This window comes from Somniosus microcephalus, chromosome 15 (genome assembly GCF_052327205.1).
Source record: "Somniosus microcephalus isolate GS21.2 chromosome 15, FLI_Smic_1.0, whole genome shotgun sequence".
Taxonomy (NCBI): domain Eukaryota; kingdom Metazoa; phylum Chordata; class Chondrichthyes; order Squaliformes; family Somniosidae; genus Somniosus; species Somniosus microcephalus.
Genome location: NC_141001.1, coordinates 104,430,786 through 104,456,590, shown reverse-complemented (window position 1 = coordinate 104,456,590; position 25,805 = coordinate 104,430,786). Strand labels below are relative to the sequence as shown.

General features: G+C 45.1%; 1 protein-coding gene across 16 annotated transcripts in view; it reads right to left on the bottom strand.

The window, feature by feature from the left end:
* Positions 1 to 25,805, bottom strand: part of LOC147107127 (liprin-alpha-1-like) — a 166,528-nt gene that overhangs the window by 24,725 nt on the left and 115,998 nt on the right. For 10 of the 16 annotated variants that reach the window (XM_086008214.1, XM_086008202.1, XM_086008206.1 and 7 more), the window contains 7 exons: positions 23,673 to 23,702; positions 18,741 to 18,886; positions 17,284 to 17,456; positions 13,552 to 13,642; positions 8,370 to 8,451; positions 5,897 to 6,097; positions 1,304 to 1,366 (listed from right to left, as the gene is read on the bottom strand). In XM_086008214.1, coding sequence (XP_085864340.1) covers positions 1,304 to 1,366; positions 5,897 to 6,097; positions 8,370 to 8,451; positions 13,552 to 13,642; positions 17,284 to 17,456; positions 18,741 to 18,886; positions 23,673 to 23,702 — 786 coding nt within the window. The remainder of the gene's footprint in view (positions 1 to 1,303; positions 1,367 to 5,896; positions 6,098 to 8,369; positions 8,452 to 13,551; positions 13,643 to 17,283; positions 17,457 to 18,740; positions 18,887 to 23,672; positions 23,703 to 25,805) is intronic. The other 6 variants (XM_086008210.1, XM_086008216.1, XM_086008211.1 and 3 more) reach the window with 3 other exon arrangements.

Below are 25,805 nucleotides of genomic sequence, written 5' to 3'. Positions count from 1 at the left end.
ACCTTTCTATACAAGCATACTATTAATTTAGACCCGTGATTCATACATGGAAAAAGACAAGTGCCATTTGAATTATTTTCAATGTGCACATAATGAAATTTCTCTTGTGTGCCCGAAACCATATGAGGAGACACAATGGACAATATTGGAATGCTCATTTTATTCCACCGGTTAGGAAAACCTCATATGATCTTTCTCACAAGTAGAATAAAATTGATAAGATTATGTTCTATACTACGTATTTGCTATTTAATCACAGGAAAGTATTTAGATACAAAACTGGTTTCGTATTTGAAAAAGCTCCTTCTGTATATCAAGATTGTTTAGCTACTTTACGGCTTCATGGAAGCTGCTCTGAAAATAGTCATATTGTTGTGATACTTCCAGCATAGAATATAATGTGATGCTGTGCACAGTACAAGTTGTAAATTATGTAATGGTTCATGTGATCGGAATGGGAGTAGGCCATTTGGGCCAGCAAGCTTCCGCCGCAATTCCTATTGCGTGTTTGATAGAAAGGATGTTCGATTAATTTTGCATTAAAGTTGAGTGTTGTACCATTTACATAGCAAAGTCCCTTAGGTGAGACTCAACAAAGACAGAATCCAAACTAACAGGCATTGTGCATATGGCTTACTGAAAAACATTTCTTTTTAGTGTGCATCCATCCACTTTAATTTTCAATTGAAATGATAAAATCCCCAAGTACAGGTAGACTATCCTTTATCCGAAAACCTCGGGACCAGCCGTGTTTCGGTTTTCGGAAAATTTCGGATTACGGAAGGTGGGTCGGCGGGGGTCCGCAGTCGTGGCTTGTCCGTCGCTGCTAGCCTGGAATGCAATGAAGTTCCGCATTTCCACCAACAGGTCGTCGTGCTCGGTCGGAACAGGGGCCAGCACCCCCGCGGGCTCAGAGCTCTCGTTGCTTTCGAGCCTTTGGAAGAGAGTCAGGTGGTTCCGCGGGGGGGGTCGGCGGAGGGTCGTGCGCACGACTTACGCTGACCCTCTGCTCAGCGTAAGTCGGCGGGGGTCGGGGTCGGCGGGGGGTCGTGCGCACGACTTACGCTGACCCTCTGCTCAGCGTAAGTCGTGCGCCACTCTGGTCATGTCGTGCGCACGACTTACGCTGACCGAAAAAACCTTGGTTTTTAGAGGGTTTCGGTTTTCGGAAGTTCGGATAAAGGGTAGTCTACCTGTACTGTAATTACAACTGAATATACATAAAAACATTTACAAGATTGGAAAGCACAAGATAAAGGGGGAAGGGTTAACGGACAGAAGCCACTAAACATGTGGGACTAACCGTTTGCGGAGTAGCAGCAAGAGTTTCCATTTCTTCATGTGTTAACCAGACATTTCCAGTGGACTAATCACATGACCCATAGAGACCCAACCAAATCCAATGACAGGAAAGCAGTAATAAAGAGGAGAGGTGGCAGATCATTAAGCAACAGGTATGTTTAAGGAGGCTAGCTTAAGCTCAAGCTACAGTTCCTTAAAATGATGCCACAGCAGTTACAAAACCGTTACTATTATTGGCTGCTAAAATCTAGCTTTGTGGCTGAGAGGTGACATTCCCGATCAGTTCAGCTGTGGGAAGGGGATTATCTTAATAGCTCTATATACAAGACTCTGCTTCAAATAAGCATACAATAAAACATTGTATTTTACTGCCTCCAACGTAAAAAAAAAAAAAAATTTCTAGCATCTAATTTCTTGGCTTCCACAATATGAAATTAACTTATCACAGACCCAAAACAGCAAAATAAATAATTTCCAAAACAAAACATGGCACACAACTGAAATTGTTAATTAACTGTTGGAAAAGTTCAAGGCCTAGAAATTCAGTATCGCCACGTTTGGGGCGCTAGTCGAGCGTGCGCTAAATTTAGCACCCGCGCAAATTATCGCCATCTTCAGCGAAATTGACTTGCTTCGCCCCAAGATGTTCTTGGTGCGCTAAAGCAAGCGCTGCACGACTATCCTAAGGCGCTAAGCCGGAGAGGCAAGGCGCTACCACCAAGGGCGGGCGCAGCGCAGGTGCGGCCAGTTAGCGATTGCAGGCACACACACTGGCGCCGGTCACCTCTTAAAGGGGGAGGGTCGATTTGGCTTGCAGCCAAGCCCTGCACATTGGAGCCCGGGTTCTCGGCCTGGACAGACCTGCTGCGACATTGTAACACCTAGGACCATGGAGGGGGCCAGGGAGCGAGCGCAGTGGTTCAGTGAGGGGGCCCTGAAGGTTCTGGTTGGCGCAGTGGAGCGCAGGCGATCTATCCTGTTTCCGGACAGTGGCAGGAGGCCGCTGCCCAACAAATATTGAAAAGTTTGGAGGGAGGTGGCACACAGAGTGACTTCCAGCAGCATGGTACCTAGGACCTCTGTGCAATGCAGGAAGAAATTCAACGACCTCACTCGGGTTGTCAGGGTGAGTACCCTTTCCAGTATCCTCTTCATCCCTGCATGTGCACCTCACTTTCTGGCCAAAGGGTCCTGAAAGCCCCAATGCCCAGCCCTCATCCAACACCTACGGGCCTTTCATGAAACTCACATGCACATTCACCACTTCACACTAAGGGCTATTCGACCATGGGAGGCAGTGCAGCCAAGATCAGGGCTTCACACTGTACTGAGAGCCCGTCCTTTCTCTTGCAGGGCAAGCTGGCGCACAATAGGAGGCAGCAGCAACGGACCGGGGGAGGCCGTCCTGAACTTAAAGACCTCAGCGATCTGGAGCAGCGAGTGGAACGGATTATGGCAGGCCGGATGATTGGCCTCGTCGCCACTGGAGATGCCGACCCCGTTCTGGACAGCAATGGTAAGGTCATCACCTTTTTGACCTCTCTCCTTCCACTTGTGCCTCACACCAGCATCCTTTGCCACTATCGAACCAATACAGTGCATTGCAGCACTCATGCCTCCCTCGCTGCCGCCCTGTCCTCACGCTAAAGCAACTCTTGTACCTCCCTGCTTTCAGATGCTGATTCGCCAGGTGAGGAGGCGGGCCCTCAAGCTGCCACTGAGTGTGATTCTGAAGGTGAGGAGGAGGAAGAGGAAGCCGGACCATCAGTGCCACCCTCAGCCGAGGCAGCCCATGGCCATAATGGGGACACGTCTTCCCTGGAGGGGAGCAGGGGGGGGGGGGGGGGGGGGAAGGGTGAAGCTCCAGGGCCCAGCGGGCTGCAGCAACGCGGGGGGGGTGGGGGGGGGGTGGTAGGGAAGCTCGGCGGCCTTCTCCCCGGAGGGAGAGTCTGGCCTCCAGTCCTGCTACAGTGAGCGCAGAGGAGGTGCGGCTCCTCGCTGAAATGGGCGCCCAGGCGGAGCACAGGCACACTGAGCTCATGGCTGCAGTGGCAAGGATGCCTGACTCCACAGAGTCACAGGCAAGGAGTGTACAGGAATTCGGGGCAGCACAGGCAAGGAGTCTGCAGGACTTCGGTGCAGCACAGGCAGCTTCCACGCAAGTGCTTAGTCGTGCCATGCAGTCAGTGGCTGGTCTGATGCAGACACAGATTAGGGCCACCCTCGCTGGATTGGGCAGGATTCGCCGGGACCCTCGCCGCGCCAGCAGTCTGTGCTTCAGCAGATTGCTCCGCATGCTTCAGTGCTGCCCCGTGCGAGTGCCTGTGCTCTGTCAGGATGGCAACATTAACACTGTCACTCCTCCACTGCAGCTGCCACCACCCGTAAGACAGACTGCTGCCGCCCATGCAGAGTTGGGGCAGTCAGCAGCCGGGCCCTACAGGCCCAGAGCTGGTCCAGGCCGTCCCCCAAGGGCATCTGCCAACTCACTTTCTGACACTCAGCAGCCTTCCCCCAGCCTTGCTGCAGCCACTGGGGTCCCATTGCGGAGGAGCTGCAGGGTGGGAAGGGGCCAATCTCGCAAGCGAAGCAGATCACCCTCGCAGGCCAAAAAGTAGGAGATTTGGCAAAATGCTGTGAATTTTTTTTAGTGAAGGCCGAGGATCATGGTCATTTTTGGTTAACTCTTTTGTTCATTGTCTCCAGGTTGTGAGAGCCAGTTATGTGTCTGACTTTTTTGGGGGGTTTCTCTGTATTTGCTTGTCATGCGGGAATGGCACAGAGTTTGTTAAATAAATAATTGTCTTTATTCAGATTGTGCATGTTTGCTCTTTGAACTATTTGTTGCCTTGACCGGCTCAGGGTTTGCGGAACGGTTCCATTCATGTTCTTTCAATGGCACAAGCCATTCCCTCAGAGGGGGCCTAGAACCGACTTGCAATAAGCCGCTGACGGACGGCCCTTGCACTTTGTGCCTCCCTCCTGTCTTGGTGCTCCTCCTCCTCCCCCTCCTCCGGTGGTCCTCCAATGTCTGCTGGCAGTGGCTGAGTCCTGAGGATAGCCAGGTTGTGCAGCATGCAGCACACTACAACGAAATGGGAGACTCGCTCAGGCGAGTACTGAAGGGCTCCCCCGGAATGGTCCAGACAGCGGAACCGTTGCTTTAGCACGCCGATTGTGTGCTCAATGACGTTCCTGGTCGCTTGATGGCTGTCATTGTATCGTTCTTCAGCAGGGGTGCTGGGCGCACGGAGCGGGGTCATCAGCCAGGTGCACAAAGCATAGCCATTGTCCCCGAGAAGCCAACTTCCTGGGTGAGCCGGGGCTTCAAAAAGGTCTGCCACAGAAGTCTGGCACAGGATTAAGGCGTCGTGGCTGCTGCCTGGAAAGCGGGCATTGACAGCTAGTATCAGCTGTCTGTGGTCACACACCAACTGCACGTTCAACGAATGGAACCCCTTCCGGTTGCGGTAATCCTCGGCATTCTCTTGAGGCGCCCGGAAAGCCACATGTGTGCAGTCAATGGCGCCCTGGACCATGGGGAAGCCCGCTATTCTTGCAAATCCCATTGCGCGCTCTTGCTGCTTGTCCAGGGTCATGGGGAAGGAAATGTACTGACGTCTCCTTTTGAAGAGGGCATTCGTGACTTGGCGGATGCAGCAGTGCACCGCGAACTGGGAGACATTGGCAATGTCCCAAGTAGCGGATTGAAAGGAGCCGGTGGCATAGAAGTTGAGAGCCACTGTCACCTTCACTGCCACCGACAGAGACGTCCTGCTCCTCAGCTGAGGCTGCAGATCTGTCTGAAGCAGGTGGCAGAGCTCAGTGACCACCTCCCTTCTGAATCGAAGCCTCCGAATACATTGCTCCTCAGACATGTTGAGGTATGAGAACTGCTGGTGGTATATCCTGGGAGGGTAAGGCCTCCTGTGCTGACGCCTGTTGGCCCTCCGTCTGGCCATGATTGGCACTCTTGCTTGGTGTCTCTGAGCCCTCTCAATGCAATGGAGAAACCCAACGTTTCCACCCATTGCAGCCCCCATAATATGTGGCCACTCAAGGCTATGGCACTGAAAAATCAATCCAACTGCAAAGGTCTGGGCTGAAGCCAGAAGTACCTGTGCGAGCGCTGTCTCTCTGCAAATCTCTCTCTCTCTCACACACAGGAGTGGTCCAAAAATGGCTACCACTAAGAAGCCAGGAAGAGCCCCCTTTAAATACCCCCCCAGTGACTGGGAACCGTTCCAGTCAACCAGTTGCTGGGAGCGCCAGGTGGAAAGAAGGGGGGCGCCACTGAAGTTCCGGTTCGGGGCGCACCAAGGGCGTTGCACCATGAAATGATGTAAGGATCTGCGCGCGCAGCTGAGTGGGCGTTGCGGTTTTGCGCCGCCGCTAAATGTCCGCTCAATTTCGCGAGAGGCGCAGGTCTCGCCGCGCCCGGGCGCTAGCTGCTTCGCGCCCCACTTATCGCCCTCTTAAGGCGCTAGCAGCTGGCGCTAACAACTGAATTTCTCCCCCCCCCCCCCCCCCCAAGTATCCAGTTATTAGTTTTAATCTTGGTGTGTGTTCATAGAGCAATGAGATTTGTTCCTACCGTTCGAGATGTTGGAGGTGCTGAAGGACTGGTTAGTGATACCATCTCCTGGATAGCTAGACGCAGTTTTAACCTGTGGAGAGGGTTACTGATGCCGATCTCTCGCTGTATTTCTGTGTCTGATAAGGCTGACATAATAGCACCGCTTTTTACATTGGCTCTGCACGCTGCCACATACCAAGCTGGCATTCCCACCCAAAGCTGGAAGCAAAAACATTAAATCAGTACAATGTTCCAGGTAGAGATTGGTGCACAAAAAAAATCATTTAAAAATTGACCAACCACAACTTAAAAATGTTATGCAGCCAATCTTAACCTAACTCAGCGGGCAGGAAAGCCACTGGAACGCCGGTTTTACACTCTGACCAATATTACATTGACTTCAATGGAGATTAAAACTGAGCGGGCCGTAAAAGCGGATTTCCACCCAATCCTGTCAGTTTCCCGACGGGCGGGTTAGATTAAAATGACCCCCACGTCTCCCTGCCGTTGTGGTCTACAAAACCTTACTTTCTGTTGCAACAGTTTTGTGTCAGCTTCCCCCCGCCTCACCAATATAAATTTCTGTGTCTACATTTAGAATGGAAATTGTCTTAAGTTTGAGCAGAATCTTTTTTATGCAGAGAGTTGTGATGATCTTGAATGCGCTGTCTGAAAGGGCGGTGGAAACAGATTCAATAGTAGCTTTGAAAAGGGAATTGGATATATACTTGAAAAGAAAAAAAATTGTAGGGCTCTGGGGAAAGGGCAGGGGAATAGGACAACTCTGGCACAGGCACAATGGGCTGAGTGACCTCCTGCGCTGCATCATTCTATGAAGCTTGCAATGCTGTAATTATATCCTTTGGTCAGTAGTGGCACTGCAGCACCTCAGTTTGGCATTTGCCAACTCCTCAGCCTGTACAGGAAACTTTCTGGTATCCGGCACTGACGGGACCGAGTTGGTGCCGTCCCATCAAAACTGCCGTATAAACCAGCGCTAATGTTAAAACATAGAGCTTTTCAGCTCCGTGTGAATCAACAAACCCTGTTGCTTAGCAACAGCTTCAAAACAGTCGGCTGCAGCTGCAAGCGTCTCTAGCTGAAGCTGTTGCTTAGCTACAGACCTTGCAGAGCCTGACTGGGAAAAAAAAAGCAACGAGAAGTATAAAAACTTATAGGAAACGGCTCCTGAATTTGCCGGTAGATAGAGCTTTCCGGGCTTTTAACCTCTGGTTAAACGAAAATAAGAACATAAGAAGTAGGAGCAGGAGGAGGTCATACGGCCCCTCGGGCCTGCTCCGCCATTCAATAGGATCATGGCTGATCCGAATCTAGACTCACGTCCACTTCCCTGCCCTCTCCCCGTAACCTCTAATTCCCTTGTCTGCTAGGAAACTGTCTATCTCGGTTTTAAATTTATTTAATGTTGCAGCTTCCACAGCTCTCTGGGGTAGCAAATTCCACAGATTTACTACCCTCTGAGTGAAGAAGTTTCTCCTCATCTCAGTTTTGAAAGGGCAGCCCCTTATTCTAAGATTATGCCCCCTAGTTCTAGTCTCACCCATCAGTGGAAACATCCTCACCGCATCCACCCGATCAAGACCCCTCACAATCTTATATGTTTCGATAAGATCGCCTCTCATTCTTCTGAACTCCAATGAGTAGAGGCCCAACCTACTCAACCTTTCCTCATTCGTCAACCCCCTCATCTCTGGAATCAACCGAGTGAACCTTCTCTGAACCGCCTCGAGAGCAAGTATATCTTTTCTTAAATATGGAAACCAAAACTGCACGCAGTATTCCAGGTGTGGCCTCACCAATACCCTGTATAACTGCAGCAAGACTTCCCTGTTTTTATACTCCATCCCCCTTGCAATAAAAGCCAAGATTCCATTGGCCTTCCTGATCACCTGCATACTAACTTTTTGTGTTTCATGCACCAGGACCCCCAGATCCCTTTGTAATGTAGCACTTTGCAGTTTCTCTCCATTTAGATAATAACTTGCTCTTTCATTTTTTTCCTGCCAAAGTGCATAACCTCACACTTTCCAATATTATATTCCATCTGCCAAACCTCTGCCCACTCACTTAGCCTGTCTATGTCCTTTTGCAGGTTTTTTATGTCCTCCTCACTCACTGCTTTCCTGTACTACAGATCCCCTAGGCTCCACCCAGCTCTACTTCTCGGCATCATCAATTGCCCTTAGTTTTGCTATTTAACTATAAGTAGCAATATAAAATCAAAGTACTATATAAATTAAGGACAGAGTGTATATGACTTTAAAATGGGGACTGAATTATTGTCTGCACAACCTGATCCAATTACGGTACACCCATCCTCTCATTCCTCTTCACCTGAAGACCATGCTTGGTTTGACTCTGTGTGCTACAGAAGAGTGACTAGTATTATGAAAAAACACAAGCTATATATATATATATTTTTTACAACCCAAGCTGCATTAGTCTTCCCTTTAAAAATCTGCAATCTCACCTCCAGCCATACGACTACAGTGGGCCCATCCCATAGTGCAAAGGGTAGACCTTGTCTTCGTGCTTCTTCCAACAATTCCGTCCTAAAGTACAAATCTCGTATTAACAAACCGGATTCATTTCAAATTAGTTCAGTATATACACATGAATAAAATTAAAAAAGACTACCATTATTAATTTTCACCTGACACACTCAGGTCAAAATAAACAGTCTTGTAGTTATACGGCATTTAGACGACATTGTAGGAGTTTTAAAATAGTATTTACTTAGTACATGCAGATAAAGAGGGTTAGACTAATAAAGACTTGCAACATGAAATGTTCATGGGAAAGCATGAGCAAACATTGTTATTTTTTTTTAAAGCAAAAGACAGTTAGAGCAGTCAGGAAACTCATTCCTTTATGCAAGGAAAGTGTTGGTTATACAGTGAAGCTCCACACAGAAAAACACCATTTTTATTCACATTACCGTACACCAAATGGTATTTCCATTTCCAAAGAGTTCCAGTTACTGAGGTTATGATAAAGTACTAATATAGCTCAACATCAACTTACATTTACATGATGCTTCCCATACAGAAACGTCTCAGTGCTTTTTGGGGGGCAGGAGGCAGGAGAGAAAAGAGTTGGATATTGAGCAGGAAGTGAGGAACTTTGGGTTTGGAATTGAAAGTAGAGTGGAAGATGCATGTTTTTAAGGAGGCATTTGAAAGCAAAGAGTGAGGTTCCAAGATAGAAAGACTTAGGAAGACATTCCAGGGGGCAGACACACAGTGGCTGGAAGATTTGTCTATAATGGAAGAGTTGAGGGGGGCAAGGAACAAACAATAATCCAGTCAGAGGAACAGCATGCATTGGCCAGCAGATGCAGCTGTAGATTTTAGACAAAGGACAAAGCTATGGAGCAATTTGAAGACAAGAATGTTGGGCGGGCAGGGGGAATATTGATACTCTTTGGGGCAGTGGAGTTTGGTAACATCAAGGTGATGCGAGTGTGTATATTGTGCACAAGAGGATGCAGGATTGTAGAATAGCTGGGGGGGGGGGGTTTGGGGGGGGATATGGGGGGGCTGGAGAAGTGTGGCAAGACCCATGAGAACAGCATTTGAGAAATTGATCCTCAATATGAAAACAACGTGGGATAGGATTTCAGCCGTGTAAAGGTGAGGGAGGCAACATTCCATTGGTGGAAGGCAGTGGTCTTGGTGATAGAACGGATGTCATGTTGAAAGCTCAGCCGAGGGTCAAAACAGACGACTTGTTTCCACTTGTGGGCAAGACCAGAACTAGGGACCATAAATATAACAGAATCACTAATAAATCCAATAGAAACTGCTTTACCCAGAGAGTGGTTAGAACGTGGAACTCGCTACCACAAGGAGTAGCTGAGGCAGAAATGCAATTTAAGGGGACGCTAAATAAGTACATGAGGAATAGAAGGATGTGTTGATGGGGTTAGGAGGAGGGTGGGAGGAGGCTTGGGTGGAACATAAACACCTGCAAGGACCTACTGGGCTGAATGGCTTGTTTCTGTGCTATAAATACTATGTAACTAACCACTTGGATCAGCCCAAGAGGTGAACATTAAGGCCTAGAAATTCAGTGGCCCAAACGGAAGCGTGGCGCTACTCGAGGCGCTCCGCATCCCTCTTGGGGCGCTGCAGTACTGCAGGCTTTCCTCCCCTTCTTAAAGGGGAGGGGCCTGCTGTAGCACGATCAGAGATCGCGAGTGCCGGCAAAAGAGCCCGGCACCGAGCAGAAGTGCCGGGCTTTTGGGACAAAGCCGGCACAACGCGGGGGGGGGGGCGCCGCTCAGGAGGCCGGCGCGAAGAGGTGCTGGCAGGCGGCCAGCAAAAAAAATGGCTGCCCCGCACCCCTACCGCCGCAGGTAGACCCCCCTGAACCGGTCGCTAAAGCAGGGGGTACTACCAAATTTGGCAATCGGGGCGGTAGCGGGGCGCTGCGCACACCGATGATGTCATCTGTGGCGGCGCAGCGCTAACGGCTAGCGCTGCCATTAGCGCCACACTGAATTTAGCGGGAGGCGTGGCCAGTGGCGCTAAACCCACTAAGTGCCCTCTTTGGGCGCTAACTGGTGGCGCAGCCCACTGAATTTCTAGGCCTAAAAGTCCAATGGCATGAATCAAAAAGGAGGGACCTCTTCCTATGTCTTGGCCAACAAATCCTCCCACAACCCATACCACCAAAAAGAAATTACAGGTCAAATGGTCATTCATCTCATGGTGGTTTGATAACGTTCCTGTGAAGCGCCTTGGGATGTCTTACTAAGTTGAGATGTCAGGGAACATAGGGTCTAATGAAAGGGAGGAACTGATAGAAATCAGTATTTGTAGGGAAATGGTGTTAGAGAAATTGATGGGATTGAAGGCCGATAAATCCCCAGGGCCTGATAATCTACATCTTAGGGTACTTAAGGAAGTGGCCCTAGGAATAGTAGATGCATTGCTGGTTATCTTCCAAAAGTCAACAGACTCTGGAACAGTACCCATGGATTGACGGGTAGCTAATGTTACCCCACTGTTCAAAAAATGTGGTAGAGAGAAAACGGGGAATTACAGACCGGTAAGCCTGACATCGGTAGTGGGGAAAATGCTAGAGTCCATTATAAAAGATGTAATAGCAGAGCACTTGGAAAACAGAGACAGGATCGGACAAAGTCAACATGGATTTACAAAAGGTAAATTGTGCTTGACTAATCTACTGGAATTTTTTGAGGATGTAACTGGTAAAATAGATAAGGGAGAACCAGTGGATGTGGTGTATTTGGACTTTCAAAAGGCTTTCGATAAGGTCGCGCATAAGAGATTAGCGTGTAAAGTTAAGGCACATGGGATTGGGGGCAAGGTATTGACTTGGATAGAGAACTGGTTGGCAGACAGAAAGCAAAGAGTTAGAATAAACGGCTCTTTTTCCGAGTGGCAGGCAGTGACTAGTGGGGTACCGCAGGGATCGGTCCTTGGACCCCAGCTATTCACAATATATATTAATGATCTGGACGAGGGAACTAGATGTAATACCTCCAAGTTTGCAGACGACACAAAGCTGGGTGGGCGTGTGTGCTGTGAGGAGGATGCCGAGAAACTCCAGTATGATTTGGACAGGTTGGGTGATTGGGCAGAAGCATGGCAGATGCAATATAACGTGGATAAATGCGAGGTTATCCACTTTGGTGCCAAAAACAAGGCGGCAGATTATTATCTGAATGGCAATAGATTGGGAGAAGGGGAAGTGCAACGAGACCTGGGCGTCCTTGTGCACCAGTCGCTGAAGGTAAGCATGCAGGTGCAGCAGGCGGTTAAGAAGGCAAATGGTATGTTGGCCTTCGTAGCGAGAGGATTTGAGTACAGGAACAAGGATGTCTTGCTGCAGTTGTACAGGGCCTTGGTGAGACCACATCTTGAGTATTGTGTGCAGTTTTGGTCGCCTTATCTGAGGAAGGATGTTCTTGCCATGGAAGGAGTGCAGCGAAGGTTCACCAGGCTGATACCTGGGATGGCAGGAATGACATATAAGGAGATTGGGTCGATTGGGCTTGTACTTGCTGGAGTTTAGAAGAATGAGAGTGGATCTCATTGAAACGTATAAAATTCTAACAGGACTAGACAAACTAGATGCAGGGAGGATGTTCCCGATGGTCGGGGAGTCCAGAACCAGGGGTCACAGTCTAAGGATAAGGGGTAAGCCATTTAGGACAGAGATGAGGAGGAATTTCTTCACCCAGAGAGTGGTGAACCTGTGGAATTCTCTACCACAGAAGGCAGTAGAGGCCAATTCATTAAATATATTCAAGGAGTTGGATATATTTCTTAAAGCTAAAGGGATATGGGGAGAAAGCAGGGACAGGGTACTGAATTTGGATGATCAGCCATGATCTCATTAAATGGCGGAGCAGGCTCGAGGGGCCGAATGGCCTACTCCTGCTCCTATCTTCTATGTTTCTATGTTCTATGAAGGCGCTATATAAATGCAAGAAGTTGTTGTTGGTTTAAGAGATCTTGCTATGTGCAAAAATGGCAGTGTGTTTACCTACATAAGGGTCACTGGATTCACAAGTAATTTATTGCATGTGGAGCACTTGGAATGATTTCTCGGACATGATAGCGCACTACATAAATATATAACAAGTTTTTGTTTGAGGTGATGGACAGTGCAGAGAAGGGAAGGCAGAATAAACAATCTGTAGTGGAGTAGTTTGTAGTTGTCCTACGTCTCCAGGATTTTTCTGGAAAAACAGGACTTCACTGCTGAGAGCATGAGACTGTACTGCTTGTGGTGGTCAAGCCAGCTCTGGCAGTGAACACTCAACCTTCAATGTCACCTCTTCCAGCATAAAATACAGGTCTTGATCCACAGATACCTCCACAGGGCACAGTCAATGATGCTGCTTCATGACTGACTGACAGAGGTACAATTCTGTGGTGAGGTAGGATAGATACACAACCACTTCTTCTCCTACCTAGCTTGGTGAAACTCAACCAAAGATGCCAACTGGGTCAGAGATTCAAAACTGTGAGCCTCTGGCTGGAAGGCTGGCATTGTAGGTCTGGAGTTCTTAAGACTGTTGGGTGAAACTACAACATTTCAAAGCTATGCCCACTTTTTAAACAGTTTGTTATACTTTGTCCAAAATACATTTGATTAAAAAAAAAGTCCCTCATTTACAAACTGGAACCCAATGGAAATGTTTGCATTCCAAGTTATATTCCTGCATTTTACACATTCCAGAGAAAAATAAAGTTCCCTTTGCCATCAGACATTGACATAGAGCCGCAGAGCAAACCCAATGCATTCATGAAAGTTAATGAGAAATGAACTTACCCTGATTTACTACTAAGGTCATGGAGTGAATAATAACATAAGAAGGGAAAGAAATGGAGAAAAAAAATGTGTAAAACACTAATTTTAAATGAAAAGTAAAATGATTGGGGAAAGGAAAGGATGTGGGGAGAGGAAAGGGTGTTGGGAGAAGCCAAGTTTCCATCTCAGTTCATACATTGTTCAAGAGACATTATTTGTGTGTATTTTAAACATTGCCATTTGCACAGTATGAACCATTTAAAATACCACTGCAGTTTAAAAATATATATAATTGGTGTAATGGAGTCAGAATAGCCATGCACTTTTGTTACTACTTCAGAAAAAGTTTTGAAAAAAAAACTTACTTCTTTTTCAACTTTCTATCTTTTTCTGCTTGGCCAAGTTTACTGAGTCCCAAGGTATCCTGAGGACAGGTTTCCATATCTGGTATGCCAGCTATAAAGTTTAAAGTTAAATCATTATACTGTTCATGGGAGTAAATTATTTAACCTAGTTTTAGCCAAATATTGTGAATTGGATTTTGAATTATATTTTATATTCAGGGAAAATAAATGTCAAACATTTAACAACACTTTCAAAGGAGCTCAACAGGAAGCTGCGCGAAGCCTAGATATTGGAAGCTCTGAATAGTTCACAGGGAGCAGAATGAGGGAAGCACAGCGGAAGTATGCATGTGGGCGGTTAGTGGTTGGGAGTCTGAAGGAATTCATAAGGCTGTGCGGAGATCCAAAAAGACAGGTGGTTTTTATGCATGTGATTTAAAAAAAGTTGAATGGAGAGAAAGTGTACATTATTTACAAAAAATGATGATTGCTTGTTGTTAGAAGCTAACCCCTCAAAATAAGGTTCCAGCTGAAATTCCAGTGTACAGTATACAAAATGAATAAGCCTTATGCATGAATACCAATTAAAAAATAACCTATTAAAAATAGTTTAAAGATATTAAAATGTGATCCATTTTATGCTGGTTCTACTCATTACCCAACCATGCCCAGTCTATTGTGCAGGAAAGCAAAAAGTAATACACCCCTAACAGTTAACACTGAAAACACCATACAAATATCAAATCACTCCACATCACACACAGCAATTACAAGTTATTGCCCCAAAAGTATTAATATGTGCACACAATATTAATGAAGGCAAGAAAAATTTAATTTTGACATGCAAACACTTCAATACTATTTTTTGCTAGCAAATGGTATTGAAGTACTGCGGCATATCAGGAAACAAAACAACCCCAAACATTAGATTCACTAATTGCACAAGCTTGGAATCCAATGAAACCCATGCCAATTGCATTGCTCAAAAGCTAATAGGAAAGGTCACAAAGTTCAAGTACTTCAAACCCTGCTTCATTACATTAGTTTTCTACAATGCAAAGTTGAACAAATAAATATGGGCTGCACTTTTTCTGGGGTTGATAAAAACAAAACATCATGAGGATAATGTCAGAGTACAGAATTTGAACTCAATCTTTCTTCTAAAGGATGTACAAAAGCAATCCTAGTTTGGTGCTTAAACCCAGGTTGAGCTTTCTTCCTCACATCTGCTTAGTCATCAAGACTGCTTTCTTCTACCACTGCAACATTGCCACTTCCACCTCTCCCACATTGTTGCTGAGATTCTGGTCCATGCTTCTCTTACAAAGGTCAATGTCTCCTAACGCTCTGCTGGCCAGCCTTCCCACTCCCACAGGCTGCACGTCATTTAGAATGCCGCTGCAAGAATTATTACCAGCTCAAAACCTTGCTCTTCCATATACCAGTCCTTGCTAAGCGCCACTGGATCCCTGTAATCCTACAAATCAGTTTCAGGATTCTTAGCTTCACTTCCAAATGGCTCCATAGCCTCGCCCCAGCCTACCCAAGTGACCCCCTTCCGTGCCATGTCCCTGCTTACACACTTCACTCTTGACTCTAGTCTACTCTTGCACCATTGGCAGCCACTCTTTCAATGACCATACCCCTGCCCTCTAGAACTTCATCTGTTGCATCTCTGCTTTTAAAAGCCCACAAAAGACTTTGCTCTTTAACCTCTCTTTCAACACCACCCTACAACTCCATTTTATCTACTTCTTTCCTTCCTTCTCAGTGTCCACTTCATTCTCCAACATGTAAAGCACTTTGGGATGCCCTTCGGTCATGAAGAATGCATTATAAATAGATTGCTATTACATGAGCTGATGTAACTCAACATCCACGTACAGGCAAGAGAATTTGGGTAGCTAGTTATTGAGTGTTTTAATGCATCATTATGAAATGACTCACAATAACCTACTTAAAAGTCCAGCCTTTGCAGACAATTACTATTGAACGTTCTTGATGTGATGAGTTTCACTGCCTTCAGTGGGGTTGGGGGTGGGGGGCAAGAGTAAACAAAAGGGCTTTTTTAATTAAGGTAGAGCTCCCTCCCAAACTAAAACAAATTAGCAAATGCAATGTTCACAAGCTAATAAAAAATCAATACCTCAGATCACATTTTGATATTCTAACAGTGCACTTTAAATTTCTTCAACAGCACCCCCCCAAAGCCGCGACCTCTATCACTTAGAAGTACAAGGGTAGCGGGTGCGTGGGAACACCACCACCACCTGAACGTTCCCCTCCAAATCACACACCACCCTGACTTGGAAATATATCGCCGTTCCTTCATCGTCACTGGGTCAAAATCCTGGAACGCCCTCCCTAACAGAACTGTGGGAGTACCTTCACCTCACAGACTGCAGAAGTTCAAGGTGGTGGTTCACCACCCCCTTCTCAAGGGCTATTAGGGATGGGTAAGAAATGCTGGCCTTGCCAGCGACACCCACGTACCATGAATGAATTTTTAAAAAAAATTTCAGGAGTCCACACAACTCAATGGGATAGATTTACAACTTGCTGCCTGGATATAAAGCTGGCGTTGCTGATTATTTTAATGGAAATGAAAATTGGCCAGTTTCTATAATGTGCGGTCAGTCTGCAACGTCAGTTTTACGGCCGGGCAGAAAGTTAAAAGTTTGCTCCATGTGTTTAGTTAGTGCAAATCAATGGATATTTCTAAATGGAGGCGTTACTACAAACCAAAAAGTTTTACTAGCTAATGTCATTATTGAGTTCACACAAGGCAACATACTGAATTAGGTCCAATTAATTGAGGCCTCAAGTTATTCAGGTGACCCTGAAGTTTAAAATGGCAAGGATAATTTTAATTTTACTGAAACAATTCTGCTTTGGAAAACAATTGTTTTAAATTAAAAAAATTACAGATTTGTTGCAGGTGTGCTAAAAAGCTTTGAACTTATTGGAGATAATGAACTCACTTTCAGACTGACAGATGAACTAAAAAAAAGCTAGTGTTTAATTTCCACAAAAATGTTTTAGGCATAGATTGTCTAAAATTGCAATAATCTGGAATGGGGTTAAGAGTTTCTTAAACATTTTTGTTCTTAAGGTGGGGGAGAGGGATTCTAGAACCATGCTTGGTATGATTGCTGAAATAAGTGCTCACCAGTTTTCCTTTTTTTTTTAAAAAGTCAAAACTACTAGTGAGGCACAGGCTACCAAAAATAGCAATTTACTAATATTTTAAACCATGCTATTTCTTTTCTTTGACCCCCCCCCCATCTCAAAAAAGACCCCATCTCAGTAAAACCTGAAGGTCAAGCTACCATACAACGAACATCAGTAGTTATAAACTCAGCTCTCTAAATTAACTGAACTATGTGGCTATTTTTACAACAACGCTTTCATGCCAAGTCTGAAACCAACATGCACTCAAACATTAAACATAAAAAAAAGCAGTCCAAAATTCAAATCAAACCAAAACATAAATCAAGAACACCAGAGTGGAGGTGCAACCTGAACTTGGAAAGGTAGCAAGGAAAGTGGGCTAAGATTGATGGACAGTCATTTGGTCAAAGAGAAACAAGAAAGTAGAACATGAACAAATTAGGTGAATGTAGGTATAAAATCTCATAGGATTTCAGATACATAGGGGTTAAAAGCAAATTATAGTAAAACAAAATACAAATTTAATGACAAAGGTAAATTTACTACGTATTCCAAAGTTTACTTATTGACTTCCAAACCAACCTTGACCTGTGGGATCTTTGCTGGACTGTCCAAGCCGACCTTTTTCTTTCTTACCAAACAGGCGCCCAATAGAAGACTTTATACTTTTCTTTTTGGGGGCTTTATGAAGAGAATCTTGGCTGCTGTTGCTGCTACTGGGGTTGCTGACTTGACCATCCTGTGACCCAGTTGAACTGTGTGTGTGTGTACATGTATATAAAAAAGTATTTAAGTTAGGAAAGTAAAAACAGAGAATTAGTGTTTGTACCATTGTTTTCATACATAGAACAGCAAAAACAGCAACCAAACTCAACAGTTACCTAAGCTGCAACATCAATATAAAAACGTACAAGCAAATTTCAAGCAGTCTGGATCCAAAAATGCCAGACCAGAAAAATTCACAATTAAAAGCTTTACTTTCAATCAGGAAAGTCAATTCTGTATTCCACAAAATTTCAGTTCAGAGCTTCCAGTTACCACATAACAGTATTTTACCATCAATAAGACACCCCAAATCTGAACACTGGACCAAACACATTCAGCCTTCAGTAAGGTTATCAGCATTGAGATTCTATCACAAAAAGGGTAGATATACTCTTATCCAAAACAGCTATTTTTCTAATCTACGTTTCACAAAAAAGTGTCAAACTTTCTTTAGGCAATTTTCTAAAACAAATCACTCCTTCCTACAATTTCAAATAATGAATGCAATTATTAGCCAGACATTATTCCAAATTGGTGAGTTTATTAAAAAACATAAATTAAGTGAATTTGCCCACAGGAAGTACTATGCTGACAACGGAATGTGACTTCCAAGTAAAAATTGCCAGTGTTTTAAATTCATTTCTAGCGAAGGTCTAAAATGAGCTTTGATAGCCTATCCAATGCTGACTAACCAATTCTCCTGATAATTAAATATCCTACTCAATATTACATGTTCGAATATAATCAGTTCACAGAATCACAGAAACCCCACAGTGCAGATAGAGGCCATTTCGGCCCATCGAGCCTGCCCGACACATATCCCACCCGATCCCCGTAACCCCTACACCAACACATATCCCACCCTATCCCTGTAACCCCACGTATTTAATCCCCCTAACACTAAGGGTCAATTTATCATAGCCAATCAACCTAACCCGCACATCTTTGGACTGTGGGAGGAAACCGGAGCACCCGGAGAAAACCCACGCAAACACGGGGAGAATGTGCAAACTCCACACATGATACAACTTCCTGGTTAAATGCGTTTAGTGGCTTCACATCAACATTTTGCTGAAATCAGTTTGTAACAATAATGTGCGTCAACTGCCCACCTAATCAAAGACCAAAACACATTTCTACATTGGTTCTTGTTGCTAATATCTAGATATGATCATCAGGTCTGTTTAAAATATTGTACCGTATTTCTGTAGATTAGCTCACGGACTAAGCAAAGAAATGTAAATGAATTACACTGATTTGGAAAATTGTTTCACCTTCTTATGTCCCGAATGTCCTCCTGACTGACTGTGTGACCGGCACCTTGGTTAACCCTGTCCAATCGAATAGACCTTGGTGTGGAGGGTGGTGATGTTTCGCACTTTATCGTTGTTTTGTCTTCCCGTGTGTCCTCGTTTGATATCTGAGATTATAGAAGAAGTTGTAAATGAGTAAAAAGTCAAAAATAAGAACCATCAGTTAATACAGAATTGGATTCACGAAACACTGACACCATTACATAAACCAAACGTTACGTCAGGGTCACATTGATCTCACAGACACAAGAGAGCCTACAACAACAAACAACATAGACATTGGTACAGAATTACCACGGCACAGGAAGCTGCGTCAATTCTTTACAAATGAAGAGTACATTTTAATAAAAGTACAAGATTCCAACATTGGATTTTTGGAAAGAACTAGACAATGCAAGAGCTCTCATCATATCAAGTTTATTAGCCAATCTGTATGATTTTGCAGGTTTATAAACAAAATGAAAAGTAGCAAAAGCCACAAACAAAAGAGCAGAAAAATCCAAGGTGCCGAGTGAAGCAGATGTATTGTTAGGAAAGAAAAATAAGATAAGCAAGCACCAATCTTTCTCTGTATCGTGGGACAGCCGTACAACATTCTGAAGTCCTGCAGACACCAACCATGGATGTTGTTTTGACTTACACGAAGAATATTGCAACAATAACTTGGATTTATATAGCGCCTTTAATGTAGTAAAATGTTTCAAGGCGCTTCACAGGAGTATTATAAGATAAAAGATTTGACACCGAGCCACACAAGGAAAAATTAGGGCAGATGACCAAAAGCTTGGTTAAAAAGGTAGATTTTAAGGAGCGTCTTAAAAGGAGGGTAGAGAGGCAGAGGGGTTTGGGAGGGAATTCTGGAGCGTAGGGCCTAGGCAACAGAAGGCACGGCCACCAATGGTTGAGCGATTATAATAAGGGATGCTCAAGAGGTCAGAATTAGAAGAAAACATGAGAACATAAGACGTAGGAGCAGCAGTAGGCCATTTGGCCCCTCGAGCCTGCTCCGCCATTCAATAAGATCATGGCTGATCTGGTCTGGGCCTCAACTCCACTTCCCTGCCCACTCGCCATAACCCTTCACCCCCTTACCATTCAAAAGTCTGTCTATCTCCACCTTAAATATATTCAATCTCGGGGTGGGGGGTGGTTGTTGTGGGGCTGGAGGAAATTAGAGATAGGGAGGGGCAAGACCATGGAGGGATTTGAAAACAAGGATGTGAATTTTGAAATCGAGGCATTGCTTAACCGGAAGCCAATGTAGGTCAGCGAGCACAGGGGTGATGGGTGAACGGGACTTGGTGCAAGTTAGGACACGGGCAGCCAAGTTTTAGATGACCTCAAGTTTACGTAGGGTAGAACGTGGGATGCCAGCCAGGAGTGTGTTGGAATAGTCAAGCCTAGAGATAACAAAGGCAATGGATGAGGGTTTCAACAGCGGATGAGCTGAGGCAAGGGCGGAGACGGGCGATGTTACGGAGGTGGAAATAGGCAGTTTTAGTTATGCTGCGGATATGTGGTCGGAAGCTCATTTCAGGGTCAAATATGACACCAAGGGTGCGAACAGTCTGGTTCCGCCTCAGACAAATGTTAGGGAGAGAGATAGAGTCAGTGGCTAGCGAACAGAGTTTGTGACGGACTGAAAACAATGGCTTTGGTCTTCACAATACTTAATTGGAGAAAATCTCTGCTCATCCAGAGAATTGGATGTCGGACAAGCAGTCTGACAATTTAGAGAATGTGGACGGGTTGAGAGAAATGGTGGTGAGGTAGAGCTGGGTGTCGTCAGTGTATATGTGGAAATTGACGCTGTGTTTTCGGATGATGTTGCCAAGGGGCGGCATGTAGATGAGAAACAGGAGGGGGCCAAGGATAGATCCAGAGGTACTGATGCGGGAGCGGGAAGAGAACCATTGCAGTGATTCTCTGCTTACGATTAGATAGATAAGAATGGAACCAGGCGAGTGTAGTCTCACCCAGCTGGACGACAGTGGGGAGGCACTGTTTACCTTTGTCACAGTCACAAAGGATGTCATTGGCGACTTTGACGAGAGCCATTTCAGTATTGTAGCAGGGAACCTGATTGGAGGGATTCAAACATGGAGTTGCGGGAAAGTTGGGCACGGATTTGGGAGGCTACAACACGTTCCAGGACTTGAGAGGAAAGGGAGGTTGGAGATGGGGTGGGAGTTTGCCACGAGGGAGGGGTCAAGGTTTTTTTTTTTTTTTTTTTTTTTTTTTTTGAGGGGGATGATGACGGCAGATTTGAGAGGGGGTGGGGGGGCGGGGAAAGAGAGACAGTATCTGAGGAGAGAGACCCATTAACAATGTTAGCTAACATGGGAGCCAGAAAAGGAAGTTGGGTGGTCAGCAGTTTGCTGGGAATAGGGCCGAGGGAGCAGGAAGTGGGTCTCATGGACAAGATGAGCGCGAAGAGGTCCCGAGGAGAGATTGGAGAGAAAGTGGAGAAAGATGCGAGTTAAGGGCTAGGGCAGGGGGGAACCTTAGAGGAAGTTTGGCCTGGTGGGCTAGGGGAAGGAAAGTAAGTGGCAGTGGCAGCTGAACGGATGATCTCAATCTTAGAGACAAAGGATTCCATGAGCTTCTCACACTTGTTGTCAAAGATGAGGGTGGAGGAGACAGGGGAGAGGGGTTTAAGAAGACGTTTAGCAGTAGAGAATAGAAGCTGGGGGTTTATCTTTGCATTCCAGAATGATTCTGGAACAGTCAGCAATTTTGGCAGACGAGAGCAGGACCCGATAATGCTTTATGTGGTCCAGCCAGATCTGGTGGGGATTGGCTAAACCAGTTGTCCGCCATATCCGTTCAAGTCTGCGTCCCCTGGACTTAAGGAAGCGAAGATGAGTGCCGTACTAGGGGGTACGGCCAGAGTGAGAGAGATTAATTGTTTTAATAGGGACTAGGACATCAAAAGGTGGTGGTGAGGGTGTGGTTGAGCAGATTGGTAGCTGCAGAAACGTCGTGGTGAATGGAGGGCCAAAGGCTGGACAGTTGGGATTTCGTAAGCGCAGGTGCAAGAGAGTTGGGCGGTTACAAGTGTGAACATAAAAGTTGGGCAATGTTTTCTTTGCACAATTTATCCCCAACTCACAACTCTGCCTCCAAACAGGAAGTCCAAGTCGATTTTTCTCATGGAGAAAACACCACAGCTTCCGCCCAACATGGCTTAGATCAAAAATGAACAGAATGGGGGAATCAAACCTCTCATTTTATGATACTGAGCTCCAACACTTAGCCTCACCATGTTCTCAGTTCAGATACTGTGTGAACTAATTTATTAGAATATTGAGTATACAATGTTAAGTAAGTAGTTGCAGACATTAAAAAAAAATTTGGGGGGTAAATTTTTTAAAAATTAATTCATTCACGGGATGTGGGCGTCACTGGCAAGGCCAACATTTATTGCCCATCCCTAATTGCCCTCGAGAAGGTGGTGGTGGTGAACTGAGTGGCTTGCTAGGTCATTTCAGAAGGCAGTTAAGAGTCAACCACATTGCTAAAGCTTACATCAGTTTAACACTTGCAACCTACATAATATTCTTCACTGAAGGACAAAGAAATACCTATGGTTGGTGCCTGTAGGGCTTTATTGTGCTATGAAGCTTTCCTCTGACAAACAAAATCTGGGCCAGCACGGTACTTTACTGGCATATCCTACACCTGAGGCGATCAAAGGTTTTAAGATTCTCAGTGCTGGGACAATCTGGTTTTGTGTCCCTGACTGTAGGCCAATCCTCACTGAAGACTGCAGTAAGAAATTATGGACCTGGCACAGGGGTTGGAGAGGAAAGACTGTTAGCAATCCTTTAAAATAATTTACTGTTATTCATTCTGATGGCACCAACAGAAGTTGTCGCAAAGAAGAGAGGCGCAGAAACCGGCAAACCCTTGACTTGGGGAATCTCTGAAGTAGGCTCGTCAAAGCGCCCTACCACCAGAGCACAGCAAGATAGCCATCCTCCATACCAAAGCCACCCTAGTGTTGAATACAGAGGTCTTGTGGGCGACGAAGCCACAGCGTTTCACTGCCTTCTATGCCAAGGCCACATCCTCCAACTTTAAGAATAGTAGGAATGGTGGTACAGGAAACTCTCTTAACCGGCACCTAAATATCCGGAAACCTCTCTTAACCGGCAAAATTCAGGAGTAGGTTCAGTTAAGTTTTACTATATATTAGTGGCCGTGTAACCGGGGTTCCTGCACCTGTGGCCGTGTAACCGGGGCTCCTGCACCTGTGGCCGTGTAACCGGGGTTCCTGCACCTGTGGCCGTGTAACCGGGGTTCCTGCACCTGTGGCCGTGTAACCGGGGTTCCTGCACCTGTGGCCGTGTAACCGGGGTTCCTGCACCTGTGGCCGTGCAACAGGGACTCCTGGATCTGTGGCCGTGTAACCGGGGTTCCTGCACCTGTGGCCGTGTAACCGGGGTTCCTGCACCTGTGGCCGTGTAACCGGGGTTCCTGCACCTGTGGCCGTGCAACAGGGACTCCTGCACCTGTGGCCGTGTACGGGGCTCTCCTCTCTGTAATCCGGACTTTTTGATCAACCAGCACCACGCCGGTCCCGGATAAATAAGTTTGCTGTAATAGTTTATTTCGATTTTGTGCAATATTAGCTGCTTCACTTGTACATTGAGGAGACATTACACAAATATTCTGGACTAGGATTGGGGGGGGGGGGGGGGGGGTGGACTAAAAGCAATATACTGTATATTGAAACCCCGTTTAAATTCTGTGCAACAATAGGGAAATAAAGCAACCACATTACTCAGCAGGAAGATGCGACTGTTGCACTGATTGAAATGCAGATCACCATAATGTGTCTCATACAACAACCTGATGCCAGGTAATCAAAGTTCAATTTTATACATTTACCTTCCTACGGTGCTTCCTTAAATCACTAGGCTGACAGACACATGCAAAGAAAAGAGAGAGTCGTTAAGGATAAAAAACTGATTTAAAAGATTACACAAGGTGTAGCTTCATCAGAAATCACACAAACAAACAGAGAAACAGGGAAGGCTGGGTAGATTTTTCTTGAGCACAGTATTTATTCATTTCAAAAAGGTTTTCATTTGTTGAGACCAAGTGTTTTTGATGATTGCAGATGTAGTCTTCCAAAGGATTAAACTCATTCATTACGAAAATTATGAGCAGCTACAGATAGCTCTCTACTGTATCTGGGTTATGTTACTCTTCACGAGTTACACTTGTTACAAAGCAGCTAATGGTTACCATTCAGTCCTGGTTTAGTTATCGACATTGAAAACCACAGGGTATTACAGAAGTCAGTAAATTACTGTCTTTGAACAGCTGCGTTATATTTCCAGGTCTATGTAGAAATATTTTGGACTAGTTTCCCCAACATGGCTTAACTGGACATTTATATTCTATGTTGATATAATATGTACATTAGTTGGTGTCACCCGACACATCAAGCATCTCAAGTAGTCAACCTGTTTTGCTCTTCTACCAATAAAATTGCAATGACAAGCACACTGTGTCAGGCCTCGTCTTTCTGGAGTGAGCTTTTAAATTCATCTGGTTTGATCAACATTGATTACATTTTGCTGCTGACAGTTTAGTATAATCTTGTACAGTAGTTGCACATTTCTCCACTTTCCAAAGGATAGCTCTTACATTTCAGGAAAGAACTAGTTGGGCGATAAAACAAACATGCAGAAATACATAATTTGTTTGCAGGTCATACCAAAGTATAACTACATCACATGATGCAAAGTTCTGCATTAGCAAAATGGAGGCAACCAATAGCTGCGATGCACCCATCAAACTGAATAAGCTAAAAGAATCCTTCTGCTTTTTCCAGAATCGCTATGCAATGAAACTGAGCTATCAGGATAATGTGATGTGTAAAAAAAAATGTTTGATGGGAAACAGAGCATTGGATTAGGAAAGAATGCTGGAATAGTGACTAAAATTGCCATGGAAAAAAGGGAGGAATGGAGGACAGATTAAACACAGAAGGAACAAGAAAATGTTAACATGAAAAATAGCACATTACACCACCAAAAGCTGAAGTGAAAGCTGCACGTAAACACATTACAGTAGTGCATTAATCAAATAATTTAACTACAGCTCCTAAAGACAACCAGACTCACCTGAAAGCAAGCACACCATATAGTTACTAAACATCAGACAGTTCGTGAGGTAACTTTCTGCCTGAAAACAATCTTGTAGTGAAAGCTGCAAAGCTCAACTTTAATTCCACCCACCAGAGACCCCACAGAAAGAAAAAGAGGCATTTGCAGTGTTTAATCAGACATTGGCCCAAAGAACACTTTCAACACATCACTTTTAGATCTGTGTACTTCACACGAGTTTGCACAATTCTTCTTTTATGAGGAGATGCTTTCTGGCCCACTTATATTCATGGTAACATACAGAAAGCTATGGGAATAATTGATGGATGTTTTAAAGCAGGAGAGTGTCTTGGATACATACCAAATCAAATAAATAATTATCATTACTATCTGACAGCATATGTCCCTAAGGGAAATGTGGTATTCTGCATCAGTGATGGTGGCGTATAGCTGTCGGGTGTGGCATACAATCCTTACTATTGTGGCTGGTACCAACATTAATCTTTGAAATAGAAAGATATGAATATTGGAATATTGGCCCTGAAATTGCGGTGTGTTGAGAGTACGCCATCATATTCCCTTTGAAGTCCACCGCAAGTTCGGGATTTCTGAATCCGGAACTTCTGGTCTGTCAACGTACACATCGACAGGCCACCTGCCGGGGGGGGGGGTGACAATAAAGCAATCGCTGGCAGAGAGTTCCTGACTGGCCAGCAATTGCCCACGTAAGTGTTAAGGTTGATGCAAACAGGAGCTGGGCCTGTTTGCATCAGCGTAAGGGGCTAGCTAAGCCATTAAATGAAACACTTTCATATCGTAAATTATGCACATACACTGTAATGAAATTAGTTTATGCAAATATTGGCCCAGATTACAGTTTTAATGATGTCTAAAATTATCAAAAAAT